The sequence below is a fragment of the Thamnophis elegans genome, chromosome 5 (assembly GCF_009769535.1).
Source record: "Thamnophis elegans isolate rThaEle1 chromosome 5, rThaEle1.pri, whole genome shotgun sequence".
Classification (NCBI taxonomy): Eukaryota; Metazoa; Chordata; class Lepidosauria; order Squamata; family Colubridae; genus Thamnophis; species Thamnophis elegans.
This window is the reverse complement of record NC_045545.1, coordinates 7,350,903-7,371,572: the sequence shown is the minus strand read 5'-3', so window position 1 is coordinate 7,371,572 and position 20,670 is coordinate 7,350,903. Positions and strand designations below refer to the sequence as shown.

Genomic DNA, 20,670 nt, shown 5'->3' with positions numbered 1-20,670 from the left:
AAGTTTCCCCAAAAGCAGATCTTGACTCACAAGAGAGCAGGGACCAACCTACAAGAGACGCTCCAGTTTCTTCCTTAAGACCGAAACCCGCCACCTAACAAACTCCTGCTCAGCTGTGAAATCCCTGCCTCCTTTCTTGCCCTGTATTGTCCAGGCCCTCCTTTTTTCTTTGTTTAAGGAGTAAAAGGGGAAGGAAAAAAAAACTGCACGACCAGCCAAAGCAGCTCAAGATCTCCTTTAAGGGGGAAGAGAGAGAGAGAGAGAGAGAGATCAGGGATGCTGTGGATTCCTCTTTCGAAAAGACCCAAGGAAACCCACCGCTGGGAAAAAGCGCCTGGGAATTGAGACCAAGCCTTACCAGCAGAATTCTAAGCGCTGTTAAAAGGAAGAGAAAGAAAGGAAAAAGGGAAGAGAAAGAAAGAAAAAAGGGAAGGAAAAAAAGGAGGAGGGGGATTTCTTTTTCTCTCCTTTGGGCCCCGCCCCTCCTCCTCTCCCCCTCCCCAGACGTGGGAAGCGGAGAGACCACCCCCCCCTTCCCCACGTTACCCAAGTCACCCTTCTCTCTCTCTCTCTCTCTCTCTCTCTCTCTCTCTCTCTCTCTCTCTCTCTTTCTTTCTTCCTTCCCCCGAGGCGCTTCCACTACTTCGCTCAACAAAGCAGTCCGGGCGCGACCTCCCTCCTCCACCCCCGCTACTCGGGGGGATTGCGGGGCGGAAGGGGGGGGCTGCGCCTGTCTACACACACACACACACACACCACACACATGCATACACAACACACACTTGCACGCACAACACACACATGCATGCACAACACACATGCATGCACGCACAACACACATGCATGCACGCACAACACACACATGCACGCACAACACACGCACGCACAACACACACTTGCACGCACAACACACACACGCACGCACAACACACACACATGCATGTGATACAAAAGCAGCCGGCCGTGCTCGCGGCTTCCTTTCCCCGCAGAGGGTTTGGTGGCGTAAGGAAAGAGCAACCGGGGTGTGTGTTAGGGAGGAGGAGGAGGAAGGAGGAGGAAGGGGTGGGGGGGGGACTCACCCAGAGCTCCGTGCCCCAACTCATGGCGACTCCGCTGGCAGCGCAGGCTTCGCCGTCGGCGCTCCTTTGTGGCTCTCCGGGGGGTCGCTTCTCGGCGCTGGCAAGGAACGAGCGACGTCCTTGTCCTCTGGGCAAGTCCCCGAGCGGTGGAGAGGTGGTGGTGGTGGTGGTAGTAGTAGAGTAGTAGTAGAGTAGTAGGTGGTGGTGGTGGTGGTAGGTAAGCAGAGGCAGCGGCGACCGAAGCTCCAACTGCGCCTGGCTTCAGGATGGGAATAAGGGAGAAAGAGGGGGACGGAGGAGAGGGAGGGGAGCCGCGGAGGAGGCTGGGAGAGGGGCGGGCTCGGCCACCGCAGCCGCTCCTTAGGGAGGCCCGGGGATCAGGCGCGAGCCGAGCGCTGCTTCCTTCGCTGCTGCTCGCTCCCTCGCTCGCTCGCTGCCCGGCCGCCGCTGGCCCGCTGACTGCCACGGCCGCCTTCAAGCCACGCGAGCCTGCAGGGAGGAAGAGGACGGGCTCTCCGCCGGGGAAGGGAGGGCTCCGAAGCGCCTCTGGGTTACTACAGGTGAGCAGCCGCCACCTTTCCGCTCTCTTCCGCGTCGGAAAAGCCAAGCCCGCAAAAAAACAACACACAACGATTTGCAAACGGCGCTGCTACTCCGGTTCCTGGTTCCGTGCCAGGAAAACATCCAATAAATAAATAAATAATAATAATCGAGCGTCCACGTGTCCGACAGCAACGTGGGAACAGTTAAGTTACGTCCACCTGTCCAACAGTAACGTGGGAACGGTTAAGTTACGTCCACGTGTCCGACAGTAACGTGGGAGCGGTTAAGTTACGTCCACGTGTCCGACAGTAACGTGGGAGCGGTTAAGTTACGTCCACGTGTCCGACAGTAACGTGGGAGCAGTTAAGCCAGGAAAACCGTGATCCCCTTTTCAGTAGCAAATCTATGACAATTCTCCACCGTCGTTAACTTGACGCACGGCCATCTCTCCACGGGACGACTAACTCCCTGCGGGATAAGAGTTACACTAATACCAAAGAAATAGTAAAATAGACTCATGGAAGAAAGGATGCCAAAGGAGGGGAACAGAATGGCAAAACAATTAAAATATTTTTTTTAATTTATTTTAAATAATTACCGGTATATAGAATTGTTAAATTTTCTGGCGGCAAGTTGGCTTGTGGCAAGTTGCCCCCATTCCCACCTAAGGATGCTTGCATTTTTCTACAGAGTTGCCTTAAATGGCTTCATATTCTTTCCTTTTCTAGTTAGCAGGTTTTGAACCAGTGTTTCTCAACCTTGGCAACTTGAAGATGTCTGGACTTCAACTCCCAGAATTCCCCAGCCAGCGAATTCGCTGGCTGGGGAATTCTGGGAGTTGAAGTCCGGACATCTTCAAGTTGCCAAGGTTGAGAAACACTGTTTTGGACACTCGGTTTTCTCTTGGTGCATTAAAAAAGACCATTCACACAACTGAATTCTTGAGTGGTTCAAGATGTTCTCGACTACTTCTAATTCCTTTTCTTCCTTCCTTCCTTCCACCAATGTTTTATTGTCTTGGCCACACTTCAGAATGTGCATATTCATGTTTTTAGATAGACATTAAAAGAAGCGATGGAATTCAGTCCAATGTACACTTTGCAAAAAGTCAGGCAAAATTGCCTATCTGAAGGCCAAGAATGCTTTATAGCTGCTGGAGCAAAATAACAAGATAAATAATTGTCTGCTAATTGATGCTTCAAGTATAGAAATTATAGCCTATCGCAGTTAACCCTTAGTATATCTAAAAGTGTCCTAAATGCTTTAGGCAAGATAAACAGGTTCCTATCTAAATTGGCTGAAACCTTGCCTTCGAAACTTTACCTTTGTGTGTGCATATATGTAATTGTGTGTGGTTCCACCACAAAACTGCACTCGACAAAACCGCGTTGCTGACGTCATCAACAGCGCGACAACAGCGCAGAGACAGAAGCACGCTGTAAACGCTAAACCTAAAATTAACCCCTAAACCTAACCACCTAAACCTAATCCTAAACCTAAACCTAACCCTTAACCTAACCCTAAACCTAACCCTAAACCTAACCCTAAACCTAACCCTTCACCTAACCCTAAACCTAATCCTAACCCTAAACCTAACCCTAACCCTTAACCTAACCCTAAACCTAACCCTTAACCTAACCCTAAACCTAACCCTAAACCTAACCCTTACCTTAAGTTGAATCGGCTTGCTTTCAAAGCGCTATTTAAAGCGCCCTTCTTTCTCCGCGCTCGCTGTTGTCGCCCTGTTGATGATGTCAGCGACGCGGTTTAATCGGTCGCGGCTTAGTCGAGCGTGGTTTTGTCGTGCCACGATTGTGCGTGTGGTGGTGGTGGGATTTTTTGCAATAGTTTTGCGATAGCAAACTGGGATGGCACCAAGCACTGAATATAATAAGGGTTATTTATAGGAAGCAGCTCCTTGCTGCTAATATTAATGGGGTAATGAAATATCTGCAAGAAAACAAGCTCAAAGGGACTCCATAGCTTTTTCACAATTGCATGTCTGAATAATCAACATATAAGGTACTGCTCCTCACAAGGTGTGTGCCCTCTTTGACTAGCAGAACTATTGACTAAAGAAGTTAAAAACGGTGTCACCATGTCACCATTCTGTGTAAATAAAAAAAATAAGTGCCATAATCTAATTTGATGGGATCCAGAACTGATATAATGCATTTAGAATATAAAGGAATAGGTGACAGGAGGAGGAGGATAGGATTTCTGCATAAATCTGGGTGAAGTGAGAATATACGGTTGGAAAAATAAGGACGGTAAACTCCCATTACTTGACCCTGCTCCTGCCACTTAGCTGTTTCAAAAGCATGCAAATCCGAATAGATCAGTGGTGGGATTCAGCCAGTTCGCACCTATTCGGGAGAACCAGTTGGTAACTTTCTAGGTAGTTCAGAGAACCGGTTGTTGGAAGAAATCTCCTTTTGTTTTTTTCCACTTTACAGGGCTAATCCTGTAAGGAAGGCAGGAAGGAAACACTCTGGTGTTGTTTCTAGCCTCATCTTTGTTGACCTGCTTACAGAAAGTGCCTCTCCAGTTAACCTTTGTAACAAGTAAGGTGAAGCGCCCATCGACCTGAGTGAATTTGAGTTGGCCACGCCCACATGATCACATGACCACCAAGCCCCACCTACCCAGATAGTCATTAGGGCAGAGAACTGGTTGTTAAATTATTTGAATCCCACCACTGTAGTAAACAGGTACCGCAGTGGGAAGGTACTAACAGCATTCGGTGCGCTTCAGGATATACTCATGCTGGCCACATGACGGGTGGGTTTCTCGCCCCGTTCCAACCGGTTCGGTTGGAACGGGGCCAGCGGCGTCCTCGTGCACACGCGCGGTGTACTCATGCGCACTAACGTCTGCGCGACGCTCCAGCTGCTCCTGGACGATCGTGCAGGCGCTGTATGCGTCCTGTGCATGCGTGGAAGCGCAGAACTCGTCAAAACCGAGTAAGGACGGCGGGCGGGCGGGCGCGCCCTTCGCCGTTCCTGGAAGTTACTTACTTCCGGGTTCGGCGACCAACCGGTTCGCAGGGACCGCCGTGAACCGGTTGAAACCCACCCCTGCCACATGACCACAGAAGTGTCTTCACACAATGCTGTTTCCCTGGGTTAAGAAACAGATGAGACAGACACTACTAGACTAGGGAAACCGTTACCTTTTTACATTTACTTAGCAAAAAGAGGGGCTGATACCTGTTGCGATATCCACTATATCTTCTCTATGAGTAGCTCCCATTGACTTTGAAAGACTCAATTTTCAAGTAGGGAATGAGGTCTTTTAATATCCTGCGATGTTAATACGACTGTTTTTTCCCTTATTGCGTTAACAGAAGTGCAGCAGCCAGAGGAAAAAAATTCTTGATGCATTGAAGAGGCAATCATTTGGCTTCTGCAGGTGATAAACACTTGGGGGGGAAAAATGAAGAAGAAATTTTCTGGAAAGAAATGTTGACAGTTTAAAGATTGGGTGCTCCTTTGTTATAGTACTTGGTGATTAAATGTGGTGGAATCTCCAGCTAAAGGAGGGGAAGTGTGAAGAAGGGGGAGAGCTACATCAGGAAGTAGCCGAGGCTACATCAAAAAGAGCCGAGGTGGCGCAGTGGGTAGGGTGCAGTACTGCAGGCCACTTCAGCTGACTGCTGTCTGCAGTTCGGCGGTTCAAATCTCACCGGCTCAGGGTTGACTCAGCCTTCCATCCTTCCGAGGTGGGTAAAATGAGAACTCAGATTGTTGTTGGGGGCAATATGCTGACTCTGTAAACCGCTTAGAGAGGGCTGAAAGCCCTATGAAGCGGTATATAAGTCTAACTGCTATTGCTAAGTAACACAGGTCTTCGCTCCCCCAGAATCTCTGAAACCCTTATCTGGCATTTCCCAAGAGAATGCAGGCAGTTTGGTGAGATTCTTTTTTAAAATATGTATTTTTTATTATTTTTACATTTAAAAGAATGCAATACCGCGAAGTTGAAATGACCATACATTCCATTATATACAGCTAGCCTCAACTATTAGCTATTAGCCTACTTAATACATTGTCTGTCCTTCTGTCCAATCACAATATATACAGTTTGTTCCAGTCTTGTCACCTTGTCTTATACCAATCATAAAACCTGTTCCAGGCTTCAAAATATTCTGATTCCCCTTTATTTTTAAGTTCAAGAGGGAGCCTATCTGCTTCCGCACAGGCCAACACTTTTCTGATTATATCAAGCTCTGATGGTATATTTTCTTTTTTCAAATATTGTGCATAAGTTATGCGCGCCAGAGTTAGTACATGTATAATTAGATAAAGTGTATCTTTCTTAAACCCCTCCGGTATTATATCTAGGAGAAATATTTCTGGTTTAAACAAGATTTGGTCTCCCACCATTTGTTCTAACCATGATTGAATCATTTTCCAATATTTTTCTGCCTCATTGCACATCCACCACATGCAGTTTGGTAAGATTCTTGTATACAGACACGCAGCAATAAAGTTGTTTGATCTACTCGTGTCATTCTGTTTTCTTTTTACCTGGCATTAAATGTTATACAGGTTATGACTTATGACTGAACCCAGAATTACAGTTGTAAGTCGTGGCACTCATTAAGTGAGTCACCACATGACTCTGCCTGATTTTAAAACCTTTTTTGCAGTGGTCATTAAGTGAGCACCATCGTTGTTAAGAGAATGCTGCCATTGTTAAGCGAACACCGCAATCGTTGCACAAACCAATTTTTTTTCAGTGAATGGCTTTTCCTGAAAACGGCAAAAATTGTGATCATGTGACCCAGTGGTGGGATTCAAATAATTTAACAACCGGTTCTCTGCCCTAATGACCAGCTGGGTAGGCATGGCTTGGTGGTCTTGTGACTGGGTGGGTGTGGCCAACTCAATGTCACTCAGGTGAATGGGCGCTTCGCCTTAGCTATTACAATGTCATAAGGGTTAACCGGAGAGGCAGTTTCTGTAAGCAGGGCAATAAAAATTAAGCTAGAAACAACACCAGAATGTTTCCTTCCTGCCTTCCTTACAGGATTAGCCCTGTAAAGTGGGGAAAAAACAAAAGGAGATTTCTTCCAACAATTGGTTCTCCGAACTGCTTAGAAAGTTACCAACCGGTTCTCCCGAATAGGTGCGAACTGGCTGAATCCCACCACTGATGTGACCACAGAACTCTGCAAAATCCCATAAATGTGGGACCATTGCCAAGCTCCCCAAATACAATCACATAATCAGAGGGAGGGTGGGTGGGTTTCAGCCCTCAGAACTTTGAAAATGGGTCATGAGTAGCTTTGGGAAGTGCTTCAGAAATTCAAATATATGCTAAATAACTGATGGCTAAGCAAGGACTCTCTATAAATCAGGGATGTCAAACCTACTTCATCACGGCACTATCACGGGACATATTGGGACTTTCCCCCCTTTTGCTAAAGTGGGTGTGAGCATGGCCAGCGCGTGACGCCTCGGGCCCACAGGCTGCAAGTTGGACAGCCAAGCTGTAAATGAAAGGACGAATAAAGCATGTGTATCACGTCAGGTGGATTGTCAATATAAAAGAGGTAAGGTTGACTCAAAAAAACGATAACTAACAGGCTTGCAAAACAAGCAAATAAACAGGTGATGGATGGGATCTTGGCACAGAGTTTGAAACGCTCCGGTTAGCTTGAGAACCCACTGTATGAGGTAATGTTGAGTCAGGTAGTTATGTTAGGGGTATCTCCGTTGGGAGGCAATAGCAATAGCAGTTAGACTTATATACCGCTTCATAGGGCTTTCAGCCCTCTCTAAGCGGTTTACAGAGTCAGCATATCGCCCCAACAGTGTGGGTCCTCATTTCACCCACCTCGGAAGGATGGAAGGCTGAGTCAACCTTGAGCCAGTGAGATTAGAACCGCTGAACTGCAGATAACAGTCAGCTGAAGTGGCCTGCAGTACTGCACCCTAACCACTGCAGAAAGTAGTGCAGCGGAATGTACAGCTAGAGAGAAAGAATGTTGCTAGTAGAAACACACAAATAAGAGTTTCAGACACTGCTAGTAAAAACAAGTAGCTTTACTACTGATAATTGCTTCACAAGCAGTGATAGTAGATATTAGTCCAAACACAATTCAAAGAACAAAACAATAGCTAACAGTCACAGTTCACATTCCAGTCATCAAGCATAGGACAAGCAGAGAGAGAGAGAGTGAGCTCTCTTGACTCCTTATTGTAAAGTTAATTACAGTTGTTAAGTACATTCACTTATTTAAAGCAACAATGACCATTTGTTATTGCATATAGATATATATTGCCTACCCAACACTAGGAGTATACTCCCAACAAGTTAAATAGCAATAGCAGTTAGACTTATATACCGCTTCATAGGGCTTTCAGCCCTCTCTAAGCGGTTTACAGAGTCAGCATATCGCCCCCAACAACAATCCGGGTCCTCATTTTACCCACCTCGGAAGGATGGAAGGCTGAGTCAACCCTGAGCCGGTGAGATTTGAACAGCCGAACTGCAGAACTGCAGTCAGCTGACGTAGCCTGCAGTGCTGCATTTAACCACTGCGCCACCTCGGCTCTAAATCACCATTTCTCTTTCACTTCTCTAGTGTTAACCTATAGACAGCCTAGCTGTTGCTACAGATGTCGTTAAATATGCCCATCATTTGTCCTGGACTTCATGGTGTAGTTGTTCTTTATGATTCCTATCAAGTCATTGATAAAGTAACTTTCACAGAGCCGAGGTGGCGCAGTGGTTCGGGTGCAGTATTGCAGGCCACTTCAGCTGACTGTTATCTGAAGTTCAGCGGTTCAAATCTCACCGGCTCAGGGTTGACTCAGCCTTCCATCCTTCCGAGGTGGGTAAAACGAGGACCCGGATTGTTGTTGGGGGCGATATGCTGACTCTGTAAACCGCTTAGAGAGGGCTGAAAGCCCTATGAAGCGGTATATAAGTCTAACTGCTATTGCTATTGCTATTTGCAGCAAAACTAACCTAGATGACTTCGTCACATTATCTAAAACAGTGCCCCCCACAACCTTTTGGGCATCAGGAACTGGTTCCAAGGGGAGAGGTTTTTCCACAGACCAAAAGGTGTGGTTTTGTGAGCTGCCTGTATCCCACAGATGGGGGTTTGGTTGTTTTTGAAGATTGGTTTCTAGCATGCCATAGACCAGTGCCGGCCAACGGACCGGAAGTTGGGGGCTCCTGATCTAAAGGACCGTAGCTAATTTGTATAATTTTGTGTATTATACATCCTAACTAATGCAAATAAGAAATAAAAGATTTCACCAGTGTCAAGTGACTCAGAAAAATGAACACTACACCAATGGTGCCAGTTCCGCCCATCTTTAATTGTCCTTCAGGATTGCAACGTTTGGGCACAAGGTGTGATTAAGGCACACTGAAGTTCCAAATGTTTATGACACATTTGTTTTTAAAATGATTTGGCTTAGTATCTAAATGTAGTCCTGAGGCAAGCAGAGACAAGGCTGAAGGCTTAAACTTTGCTGTGAATCATTCAAATTTCCCGTGTTGTTTTTTTTAAATTAGAATAATCTTCGAAAAACGTAAGATAAAACAGGGAATGAGATGACACAATTTTTCTGGTATGAAGCAGCAGTCATTCAGAAGAAACTTACTCTAAATTCCAATCTTTGTTTTATTGTCATTTTTTATTCTTTTCCTGTGGAGGTCTGAAAAGTAACTAGCAGTTAGACTTATATACTGCTTCATAGGGCTTTCAGCCCTCTCTAAGCGGTTTACAAAGTCAGCATATTGCCCCCAACAACAATCGGGGTCCTCATTTTACCCACCTCGGAAGGATGGAAGGCTGAGTCAACCTTGAGCTGGTGAGATTTGAACAGCCGAACTGCAGAACTGCAGTCAGCTGAAGTAGTCTGCAGTGCTGCATTTAACCACTGCGCCACCTCGGCTCCTTATCCATAGCTTGGTTATAGAGCTTGCTTCCAAAGAATGGCAGGATAGTGACATCATGATTTTTAAATTCATAGCTTTTGGGCGGTTTTAAATATATTGTTCCAATAGTGACTTTTTAAAAAATGCCCTTGCCTTGTTTATTTTGTTGTGACTGGTGTTTGAAGGCCTTAGCCTAGAATTGTCTTTGGAGTCTTTTTTGGACAGAATATTATAAGGGTACTAGAGGGCAAGAAACTCATGGCTGTGTAACAAGCCTTGTAGAAGCTCATGTAAAGCTAACACAACACAAGCAGGAGAAATAATGTGTTTCAAGATCATAAATAGATACACAGCGAGAATGAAAAAACTTCTAAGGGTCGGGAAAAAAATAGTCCTTGAGGGAAAGTTTTGCCTTTAAACTTTTTGCATTTCTGCACACTGAGCCGAAGTAAACCTCATAAAGTAAGGAATGTGAAATAAGAACATTAGTAACTTGGGAGGAAGATTTACTAAGAAAAACAACACACTTTGCTGACCAATTAAATGAAGTATGCACTGGGGAAAGCTATATTCCTTCGAAGGCCATAAGTTAGGTGCAGAGTGTGACAAGCTGTAGTGGGATTCCCTACAAATAACCGACAAAACAGCGATCGACAAAATAGCGCCGACTACAACGCGACGTCAAAATCGTGTCGACAACTTCGCGTCGATATAAGCGCGACGACAAAACCGCGATAAAGAGAACCACACACCATTTCAAAGTAGTAGAAATTTGTTTTTTATTATTTATTAGAAATAAATCAGTTAAAAATTCAGCATTTAAAGTTTATTATGTCAATAAATAAGTTAAGAATCCAGCATTTAAAGTTTATTACGTCACTAAATAGGTTAAAAAATTTAGCAGCAAAAGTTTATTATGTCACTATATAAGTTAAAAATTTAGCAGCAAAAGTTTAAAAAATCCATTAAGTTACAAATGATTAAAAATTATTGAATAAATTAATTCATTTGACCCTCGTGGTTCTGTCGGCGTGGAAAAGTCTTTCGCGCATTTGTCGGTGAACCCAAATAAACAGGCTCAGAACCAAAACATCTCTGAAAACATTAAAGAAACAGAAGAACTCGAGATAATTTCATTCATTTCTTTGTTCATTTAATTCTTAATTCCTTGCTGTCTCCCCTTTGCTCTTTGAAGCATTCTTACCTAAGTTTTTCTCACACTCTTTCTCTCTTCCTACTGCTGAAGAGAACATGATGTGCTATCGTCTAAGCACCTGTGTGCTTGGTGTGGTGTGGGTTTCTTCTGTGGCTCTGCTGCCTTCCTCATCATTTGCCTAACTTTTCCACTTAGTCTGTTTTCATCTCAGCCTAAACAAGTGAGCTGTTCAAGATTTTTCAGGAGTTGGTTATCACCAGGATACACACTGATTAGTTCTTTTGTATGTCGACATTGTTTGGCAACGCTGTGTTTATAGTGGCACAATGCTTACGTTTCATTTGATGTTGATGGCTCCAATTTGCAGTACAGGCAGTGAAGAGGAAATAGTACAAGTGCTCCACCAACCCATCCCTTCCCCATACGTGTTGGATCCCCTCGTTTCCCTTCCTCCTTTATAAACCACAACAATTAATCAAAAGGGGCATGAAAGGCCAAGGAAAGTTTTACCTGGAAAAGGGGGGGGGGAGGGAGAAGGAAAATGTCATTTCATCTCCCAGAGAAACCTGCTGATGAGTCATGACATATAAAAAGAGAAGCTTACATTCCTGATCAAACAGTTCCTAGATGCTTCCTGCTGATAAAAAAAATAATTGAGATTCAAGAAACTGGAAATGCCTTGTTTATTAGCTTGAATGTAGTCATTACATTAAATCCAAACTACGCTGTTGCAATTCTGAAGCTAAGCCAAACTTTCCCTGTGTGGTGCTATTCTTCTATTTTCGACTGTAATACAATTCTCAAAAAGGCATAGATTATTTCAGCAAAGCTGAAAGAGTCCAAGCGCATTGCTTTTCCCCACGAAAGCCAGTTCCAGGCAGCCAAATGTACAATATTTTCTTTGAAATGCAGAGTTTTTATTAAACTCTTCGTCTCTCACCTTCAAGTTACAGAAAGTCTTGATCACAACAACAAATAACAATCAGGTACATTAAAAGGGCATTTGCTGGCCGATATCACCTCAGCATCAGAGGTGGGTTCCTACCAGTTTGCACTTATTCGGTAGAACCAGTTCGTCAAATCTACCGAACCGGTTAGAAGAGGTTCCGCCAGTGGACCCGGAAAGCAGGCCACACCTACAGAAGAGCTTCCAAAATTTTTTGCAACCCCCCACTGCCCCCCCCCACACACAGAGAGACAGACAGACTGACACAGAGAGAAAGAGAGAAAGAGAAAGAAAGAAAGAAAGAAAGAAAGAAAGAAAGAAAGAAAAAAGAAAGAAAAAGAGAGAGAGATGAAAGAAAAAAGGAACAGAGAGATAAAAGGAAGGAAAGAGAGAGAAAGAAAGAAAGAAAGAAAGAAAACACATGGCTGGCAAGCCACTCCCACCAGTTCACATGGCCGGCAATCCACTCCCACAAAGGAGGCCACACCCACAGAGTAGGTTCCAAAATTTTTTGAAACCCACCACTGCTCAGCATCCATTCAAATAAAGGTAGCACGTAAAGCTAGCCATAGCATACGTGCCATGCGTGCGCGCTGAAGCACCAACAGCATAAAGCACCGGTAAGGAGTGCAGGCAGGCAGGTGGGCCCTCCAGAGCACCGTACCAGAACGGTATTTGGTGCTCTGGGCAGGATCTGGTATGCCTGTACCGGGGAGTACTGCCTGCAACCCACCACTGGGGGGGGGGGGGGATATGAATACCTTCTGAAATTATGTTTTCTTTGTATGTAATTTTACTATCCCATGGCAGGCTAAATGGGCATGAATTCCACTACCATAGCAACAATGTGTCTCTGGATCCAACATATGGTATAGAATTGCTCCATTGATTCATTATAAAATTATTGGCTGGCTTAATGCATGTAATATTTTAGAATATTACAATAGTAATTACGCACTACGATATTACGGCTTTGCTGTTAATCACTGGTAATAAAAATTAAAAATTGTTTCAAGATTAAACATTCCAAAACACTGCATGTGGCATGATTCCATATTTCAAAACTCGATGTGGTAAATTATTGCATTTACCTGGACAGCCACCTAGTGGTAAAGATGGATTTCGTTTTTTTGTAAAAAAATAAAGTAAAACAGTTACATACAATATGGCGTACAATAGAAAAAAAATTCCAATTGCACGAGAGAATTGGATTTGAAAGCAGCCAAATTATTTTTAGTGTTTTTTGATAGCTTGATAAATTACTGGTGCTGTAGTATTAGTGGCACAGGTAAAAAAATACAGAAAGGGTGTTTCTGGACAGCTGTGATTGAACCTCCAATTCTCTTGGAAAGCAGATCTGGTGAGCTCCCTTCTGGGTCATAGCTAACAAAAATCCTAATAGTTATTAATAGGTCTTTTCTATGGAGCAACTGCTAGTAGTTCCAAAAAAGAACCGTTCCAGTGACCAGGTTCTAAGCTCTTGCAGCATCTAACATCTCTGAAATAAAAGTACAATGGATATACAGATTTGGAAATAGAGAGCAAAAAGGTAAGTTAACTCATCCCTCTAAGCTAGGTAGTCCTCGATTTATTGGGACTGGGATTTCTGTTGCTAAGTCATGCTGTTAAGTGAGTTATGCCTAATTTTACGGGTCCTTTTTGCCGCAGTCATTAAGTGAATGACATGCCTGAATTTTGATCACAAGATCGTTGGGGGTACTGTGATAGTCATAACTGCGAGGACTGGTCACTTTTTTCAGCAAAGTCAGCTTGAAATGGTGGTTAAATAAATGGTTGCAACAGTCAAGGATTACCTGTATGTTTTAGACGATCCATAGAAGCAAGGGAGAGAAATCTGCTTTCAAAAAATATTATTTTACTGTTGCTCCAAGCATCTAAATCAGAACAAGTCGGGTTAAAAAAAATGAATTGGAATATTTTGAAAATGTGCTGTTAAATGGACTCAACTCTTCCAATTTCTTCCCTGGCACCTCTTGTTACCTTTTTTTAATCTATCCCTTCAGATATAGCAATAGCAATAGCAGTTAGACTTATATACCGCTTCATAGGGCTTTCAGCCCTCTCTAAGCGGTTTACAGAGTCAGCATATTTGCCCCCAACAACAATCCGGGTCCTCATTTTACCCACCTCGGAAGGATGGAAGGCTGAGTCAACCTTGAGCCGGTGAGATTTGAACAGCTGAACTGCAGAACTGCAGTCAGCTGAAGTAGCCTGCAGTGCTGCATTTAACCACTGCGCCACCTCGGCTCTCTCATATAATGCTGTAGAGAGCATTGCACAAAAACCAATCAGACATAAAGATAGTTTTTTTTCCCTCCATCCCATCACTCGGCTGAACACTTAATCTGCACAGCACTAATCTCAATTCTCATCTTTTCTCATCATCTTTCCTACTATCTTCCACTGGTTTCTTACATTTGATTTATCAACACTTCTCAACATTTGATTTATCAAATGTTGTTTGTAACTCACGATTAATGATTGGAACTATGATTGCTCTTCTTGTATACACTGTGAGCTTATGCATTGGAGACTAATTCCTTGTGTGTCCGATCACACTTGGCCAATAAAGAATTCTTATTTTATTCTAGTGAATGGGCATGTATCCCTTTTGGACGAGAATACCATATAAACTAATTTTGGAAGAGGGTATTTGGCAGTGGTGGGTTTCACAAATTTTTGGAACTTACTGTGGGTGTGGCCTCCTTTGTGGGAGTGGCTTGCCGGCCATGTGACCTGGTGGGAGTGGCTTGCCAGCCATGTGTTTTCTCTCTCTCTCTCTCTCCTTCCTTTTGTCTCTCTGTCCCTTTTTTCTTTCTTTATTTCTTCTTTTCTTTCTCTCTCTCTCTCGTGTCTGTCTGTCTGTCTCTCTCTCTCTCTCTCTCTCTGTGTATGGCAGTGGCGGGTTTCACAAATTTTTGGAACCTCTTCTGTAGGTGTGGCCTGCTTTCCGGGTCCACTGGTGGAACCTCTTCTAACCGGTTCGGTAGATTTGACGAACTGGTTCTACCGAATAGGTGCGAACTGATAGGAACTCAACCTCTGGTATTTGGACATGAATTGCACAGAAATTTCTTAAGATTTACTGAAATGAACTGGGTTACAGAAGTTTTAGCAGCTAGACCCGTGGTAGTCAACCTGGTCCCTACCGCCCACTAGTGGGCGTTCCAGCTTTCATGGTGGGCGGTAGGGGTTTGCTGTAACTCTGCTTTATAAATTTTATAAAGTAAAGTTACTTCCCTACTTTATAAATCACCATTACTGTGGGACCGGTGGGCGGTTAGAAAATTTTACTACTAACAGAGATACAAAAGTGGGTGGTAGGTATAAAAAGGTTGACTACCCCTGAGCTAAACTATTTCTGATCCTTACGGTACGGTACCATATGTATAAAGGCATATGATGAATGAGCCATCCTAGCTAGTATCCCAGCCACCCTTGCAATTAAAAACTACCGTAATGTAGGCTTATGATGGCCTGATTAAGATCAGAGTTACAATATGCTGAAGAAAATAAAAGTGTAACCCTTCCAGCTACCTCATTTTGGGGAAGGGAGGTTTTAAAAGAACCAAGAACCATTCAAAATACCGCTGCCTCTTTTCTGGCTGACAGTTGCTTAACCATAAGATACCCATTAATCCAGATGACAGGCAGAGCCACGACACAGATTGTGGTTCAGGGTCTCCACCATAATTGCAACTTTTGACAATGGTCAGGTTTCAGATGACAGGGCAAATCCAACCATAATATATATGACTTAGCACATTGGGCAAATATGACCCCATATGACCCTGTATTTTGAGTGCTGCATGGAATGGGTTCAAATCAGAGGTGGGTTCCTACCAGTTCGCACCTATTCGGTAGAACCGGTTGGTCAAATCTACCGAACCGGTTAGAAGAGGTTCTACCAGTGGACTCGGAAAGCAGGCCACACCTACAGAAGAGGTTCCAAAAATTTTTGAAACCACCACTGGTGGGTATGTAATGTCCCGCAGTTATCTACGCATTAATAATGATCTAGTAATATTTCCTTATACATTTTAGGGACCTTTCCTTACATAATTGGTGTTTTCTTTTATACTTTTGGATTTCTAATTTTTGTTTCCATTATTTGGCAATTGCTAAAACCAATCCCACGTGAAAAAGTATTCAAAGCCTTCTTGATTTTAATTGTCAATTTATTTATCCCTGCACATTGTAATATTTATTCATTTACATATCTCTGTTTTTCCACTGTTGTGCAAACACTATTCCAGCAGCTGCTAACATGTGTAAAATTAAATATATATTATACTTCCTTTCAAATAGCCAATAAAATATTTCTGGTTTTAATTCCATATCTTGCTTTACGATTGCTTCTAACCACTAACTTCTGAATAGCTACTTGGACCGACCTAAGTACTAATTCATAATTTCATATCCAGTCACATGGGTGGCAAACCACTCCCATCCAGTCACATGGGTGGCAAGCCACTCCCACAAAGGTGGCCACACCCACAGAGTAGGTTCCAACAATTTTTGAAACCCACCACTGGTTCAAATGTTCAATTGAGTGTGATACTGGGTGAATACCAGTGTGTTCCTTTTCATTAGACTATCAGAAAGGTTGGTAGAAGGATTATGTGTGCCATTATTAAGCTCCTTTCAGAAAACAAGGCACTAGAAATAGCAATTGAATAATTAAACAATAATCCTCGGCACCTCTTCATTTTACCAAATAATTTACTAGGTACAGCTGTTACACAATCTCAAATCATAAATGATTATGAAGAATCCGTGCCTTGAATAATAACAAGCAATCTGCAGAATAATTGGATGAACTTGAGTTAGAAGATAGATGTGTTTCAAAAAATCTCTTATTAATTCACTTTGCAGCTTTTTAATTCTTTCTCCTAACATGTCTCCTTTTATGACAAATGTACACCCACAAAAATCTTTCAAATGTGAAAACTTTAAACAGTATAAAATACTACCACATAAAAATAACCCAGTTTAGGATCCGTGGCAAGTATCAGCCACCTATAGTCAATTCATTCATCCTCTTTTTGTCCTTCAATTTTTTCTTGCGTTCTGGGAAGTCCTTCCACATTTCTTTGTTGCCAAGAATGTTCACTTTTGATAGTCGTTTGTGGGGAGGGGAAGGAAAGATGAGAATTGCAAATTATATAGCTTACATGAGTTTGCTGATGCCACTATTTTTTTTATGTAGAAGATGCAGTTTTCTCAGCCTTACTCAGAAAATATTGATTTTTTTTATAGTAAGAAACTATCCAGAGAAAATAAGCAGAGAAAAAAATACATTAATCTAACATCTGTTGTACACAATTTCTGCTTTTGTAGAGAGTAATGGAGGTGGCTGTCAGCGTTCCAAGTATCATGCAGAATTAAATCAGAATCCAAGGCAAAACAATCCTTAAAGTTCCAATTTAATAAGTCAGACACCTTGTCACATCTGTGGAATCCCAATTCTGGAAGTTACATCGGATTCCCACCCAGTTGAAAGTTCATGATCTTGTCCCCACACCCACAAATCCATCACATGGTCCAATCTTCTTCCACACTGGCATCTCCACCCTGCTGGTTCCGATCAGGTGCAGAGGTGTGGAGACAAAAGATGACCTTGGGCTTCTAGAAAAGAATGACAACAACACATTCCACAATTCTACTCCTAACTATATATTATACTCCCTTTCAAATAGCCAACAAAATATTTCTGGTTTTAATTCCATATTTTGCTTTATGATTGCTTCTATCCACTAACTTCTGAATAGCTACTTGGACCGACCTAAGTACTAATTCATAATTTCATATCCGGTCACATGGGTGGCAAGCCACTCCCATCCAGTCACATGGGTGGCAAGCCACTCCCGCAAAGGAGGCCACACCCACAGAGTAGATTCCAACAATTTTTGAAACCCACCACTGCTTATCTCGCCCCCACCAGAGTTCATCACAAAGTGCAACCAATGCCTTTTCCATCCCATATGAAGGCCTGAATCCCAACTGAAGGGGGTCTAGATGGTCTACTTCATCCAGAATCTCCAGAAGCTGCAGTTGCCTACTTTCTTAATGACCTTCCCCCAAAAGGGGAATTTGAAGACAGGATGATTTCCCCCCCCCCCCCCGGTCTGGGTAGGATCTAGTAATGGCCTCTTAAGAAGGGGGCAAACCACAGGCTCTTTAAGGGTCCGGGGCACCATCCCCTTCCTCAAAGTAGCATTTACCATCACCCACCCACATGTCACCTCCCAAGAGGCCTTAGCCAGCTTGAGAGTGGTGAGGGGAACATGGATCTAAAGCATAGGTGGCTATGCTGACATTCCCATTCCCTTTGTAGGGACCGACAGGGTCAAATCGTTCCCAGTTATGAGGGCAAAGACCTTCTCCAGCATCGCCACTGGACTTTCGTCCACACTGACATCTAACTCTGATTCTGAATGACATCCTAGCCAGTGTGGTGAAGACTTGCACAAGGATCTCCATCACCTCAGGAGTCCAGGACTTCTGGAATCCAAGGAGCAAATAAAAGTCCAAAGAACAAATCAGCCAGCCGCCTACCATCCTCCACCCAGGGTCTGATGTTTAGTTCTTCAAGGATGGTGGAACATTGACTCGCAAGCATTGCTAGTCCCATCATTATTGGCTGTTCTGGCTGAGGTTTCCAGAAACAACTTCTGAAAAGTTCTAATTCTCCATTCTACTTTAGGTAGAAACCTTCAGGTTCTGGTAGATCCGTGACCCGTCAAATCCACGCCCGACAAAACCGCACCGACAAAACCGCGCCGAGAAAAGAGCGAATTCAAAATCGTGCCCACAGAAGCGCGCCGATAAATGTGCGCCGAAGAAAGCGCGCCATCAACAAACCACACGAAAACAAGGTAAAAACCCTAAGGGTTAGGTTTAGGTTTATTACCTTGTTTTCGCGTGGTTTGTTGATAACGCGCTTTCGTCAGGGCGCATTTATCTGCGCGCTTCTGTGGGCGCGATTTCGAATTCGCTCTTTTCTCGGCACGGTTTTGTCGGGGGCGCATTTGTCGGTGAACCTGGTAGATCAAGATCCTTGAGACAGTAGTGATGCTTGGGCTGTATTTGGAATTTTTCACGTCTACATTATTTGCTGTTACAGGAAACCTTAAAAGAGTTTTTCAGATCAATAAAGTAACTGCTCAGGAAGTTACAGTTGTAGCTTGTGCATGATGAATAGGCTGTCGGACTTGTTTGCCACAGCACAACCTACAGTTCTGCAGGCTGTTACTCAACCCCTCCTGAGGTTTGCAAGTTTGCAAAACAATTACCTCTTTTTAGTGTGGATGAGTCATTATCAGCAAAATATGGCACCATCCTTAACTCCACCCTATCTGGGACTCTCTGGCTATGAAAAATGCCCTGTACAATTATCCTCAATACCTGGCTATAATCTAGCCCCAGAACCTTCACTACTTGCCCAGAAGCACTAAACTTCACCCCCAAAGATTTCAGTGTTAAGAATTACCCTGTTTTGCTGACAATCAGCTAGACATTGGGAAATACCTTTTCCAGTGTTTCCATGGTAAAGGTTTAGGTTTAGGTTTATTAGATTTATATGCCGCCCTTCTCCCAAGGACTCAGGAATGAAAGGATTTTTTTTTAAAAAAAAAATAGACCTGAAAATTATCTGCAGGTTTCATAGATCAAGAATGCAGTTCATCGAGAGGTGGGCAGCTAACAAATTCAAACACACAGAAATATTTTTATACACGGTCAATTAGCTATACTTACGTTACGTAGATCCGGTGTCTTCTTAAGGGCAGGGGGTCCTCGGCTTACACCATTCCTTTAGTGAACGATGTTATAAAAGTGATGAGATTTTTTTCACGCTTATGACCCTTGCAGCGCCATGGTCACATGATCAAAATTCAAACGCAAATGTATTTATGACGGTTGCAGTGTCACAGTGTCATGTGATCTCCTTTTTCGATCTTCCGATGTTGTAACTTGGAGCAATCACTAAATGAACTGTTGTAAGTTGAGGATAGTGGTGGGTTCCAGCCAGTAGTAGCTGGGAGCAGCTGACAGCATACCGGTACGGTGGCTCGTTTGGCCCACCCACCTGCCCTATACCTGTTTTTAAAGCAACCAGCCAATTGCGCCTGCGCACACAGCGTGCGGCGCCTGCACACACAGCGTGCGGCGCCTGCACACACAGCGTGCGGCGCCTGTGCAACTTCCAACAAGCAGCTGGGTGTCGCAGGGGCGGTAAAGTACGCACGCGAGCACAACAATGCACATGCACGAACAGGACACCCGACCCCGTGAGCAGCGTACCGGTAGCGACGGGGAGAGGAACCCACCACTGGTTGCGGACTATCTGTACATTTGGGGGAAGAGTGATTACACAATCAGTGAAGGACTGGCCCAAATACAAGACCTCTTCTGAACATCTCTGTGGTTACTTCATCCTTGCTATAAAAAAAAGTTGCATAATTCACCCAAATGTGAGTGATGTTAAAAAGCTTCTCTATGACATTACTGTTTAGTCCTCGTAGTTACGAATGACAGCTAGGGGGGAGCTACTGGAGGAGCTACTATGGGGACGTCTTACCCCTCCAGCACCACCTCTCGAACTGAGGCGTGTCCGCCGTCCGCCCGCCTACTTACACGAGTACGTCTGCGCCACATCCGGCGCATGCACCCTCGCTGGGGGGGAAGAGGTGTTTAGTGCTCGTAGTTACGAATGACAGCCAGCAACAGCCAGGACACGCCTGATTGGCTCTGGCGCGGCATTGCTGAGCGCGGGCTGTCAGACGCGCGGCTATTGGCCTCCCTGCTTGACAGCTCCGTATAAATAGCTGTCAAGCAGGGGGGAGGTCCTTGTCTACCGCTAACTTGTCTGCTGTACAGTTCTCTTAATAAATTGCTGTTGACTTACCTCAGGTGCCTCCTGCCTCATTCCTTCGGGGAACTTATCAATTACCCGCCCCCCACACAAAAAAGCTGAACATTCAAGCATTAAATATAAAAACACATTTGAATTTTATTGCTTG

The 20,670-nt window shown here is 44.0% G+C and overlaps 1 protein-coding gene across 1 annotated transcript in view; it reads right to left on the bottom strand.

Annotated features, from left to right (window-relative positions):
• LOC116509220 (formin-binding protein 1-like) overlaps nt 1-1,404 on the bottom strand; it is a 70,974-nt gene extending 69,570 nt beyond the window's left edge. The window contains 1 exon segment of the mRNA XM_032218273.1: nt 1,080-1,404. Within this exon segment, the coding sequence (XP_032074164.1) occupies nt 1,080-1,103 (24 nt within the window). The 5' untranslated portion in view covers nt 1,104-1,404.
• Nucleotides 1,405-20,670: the final 19,266 nt, after the last annotated feature.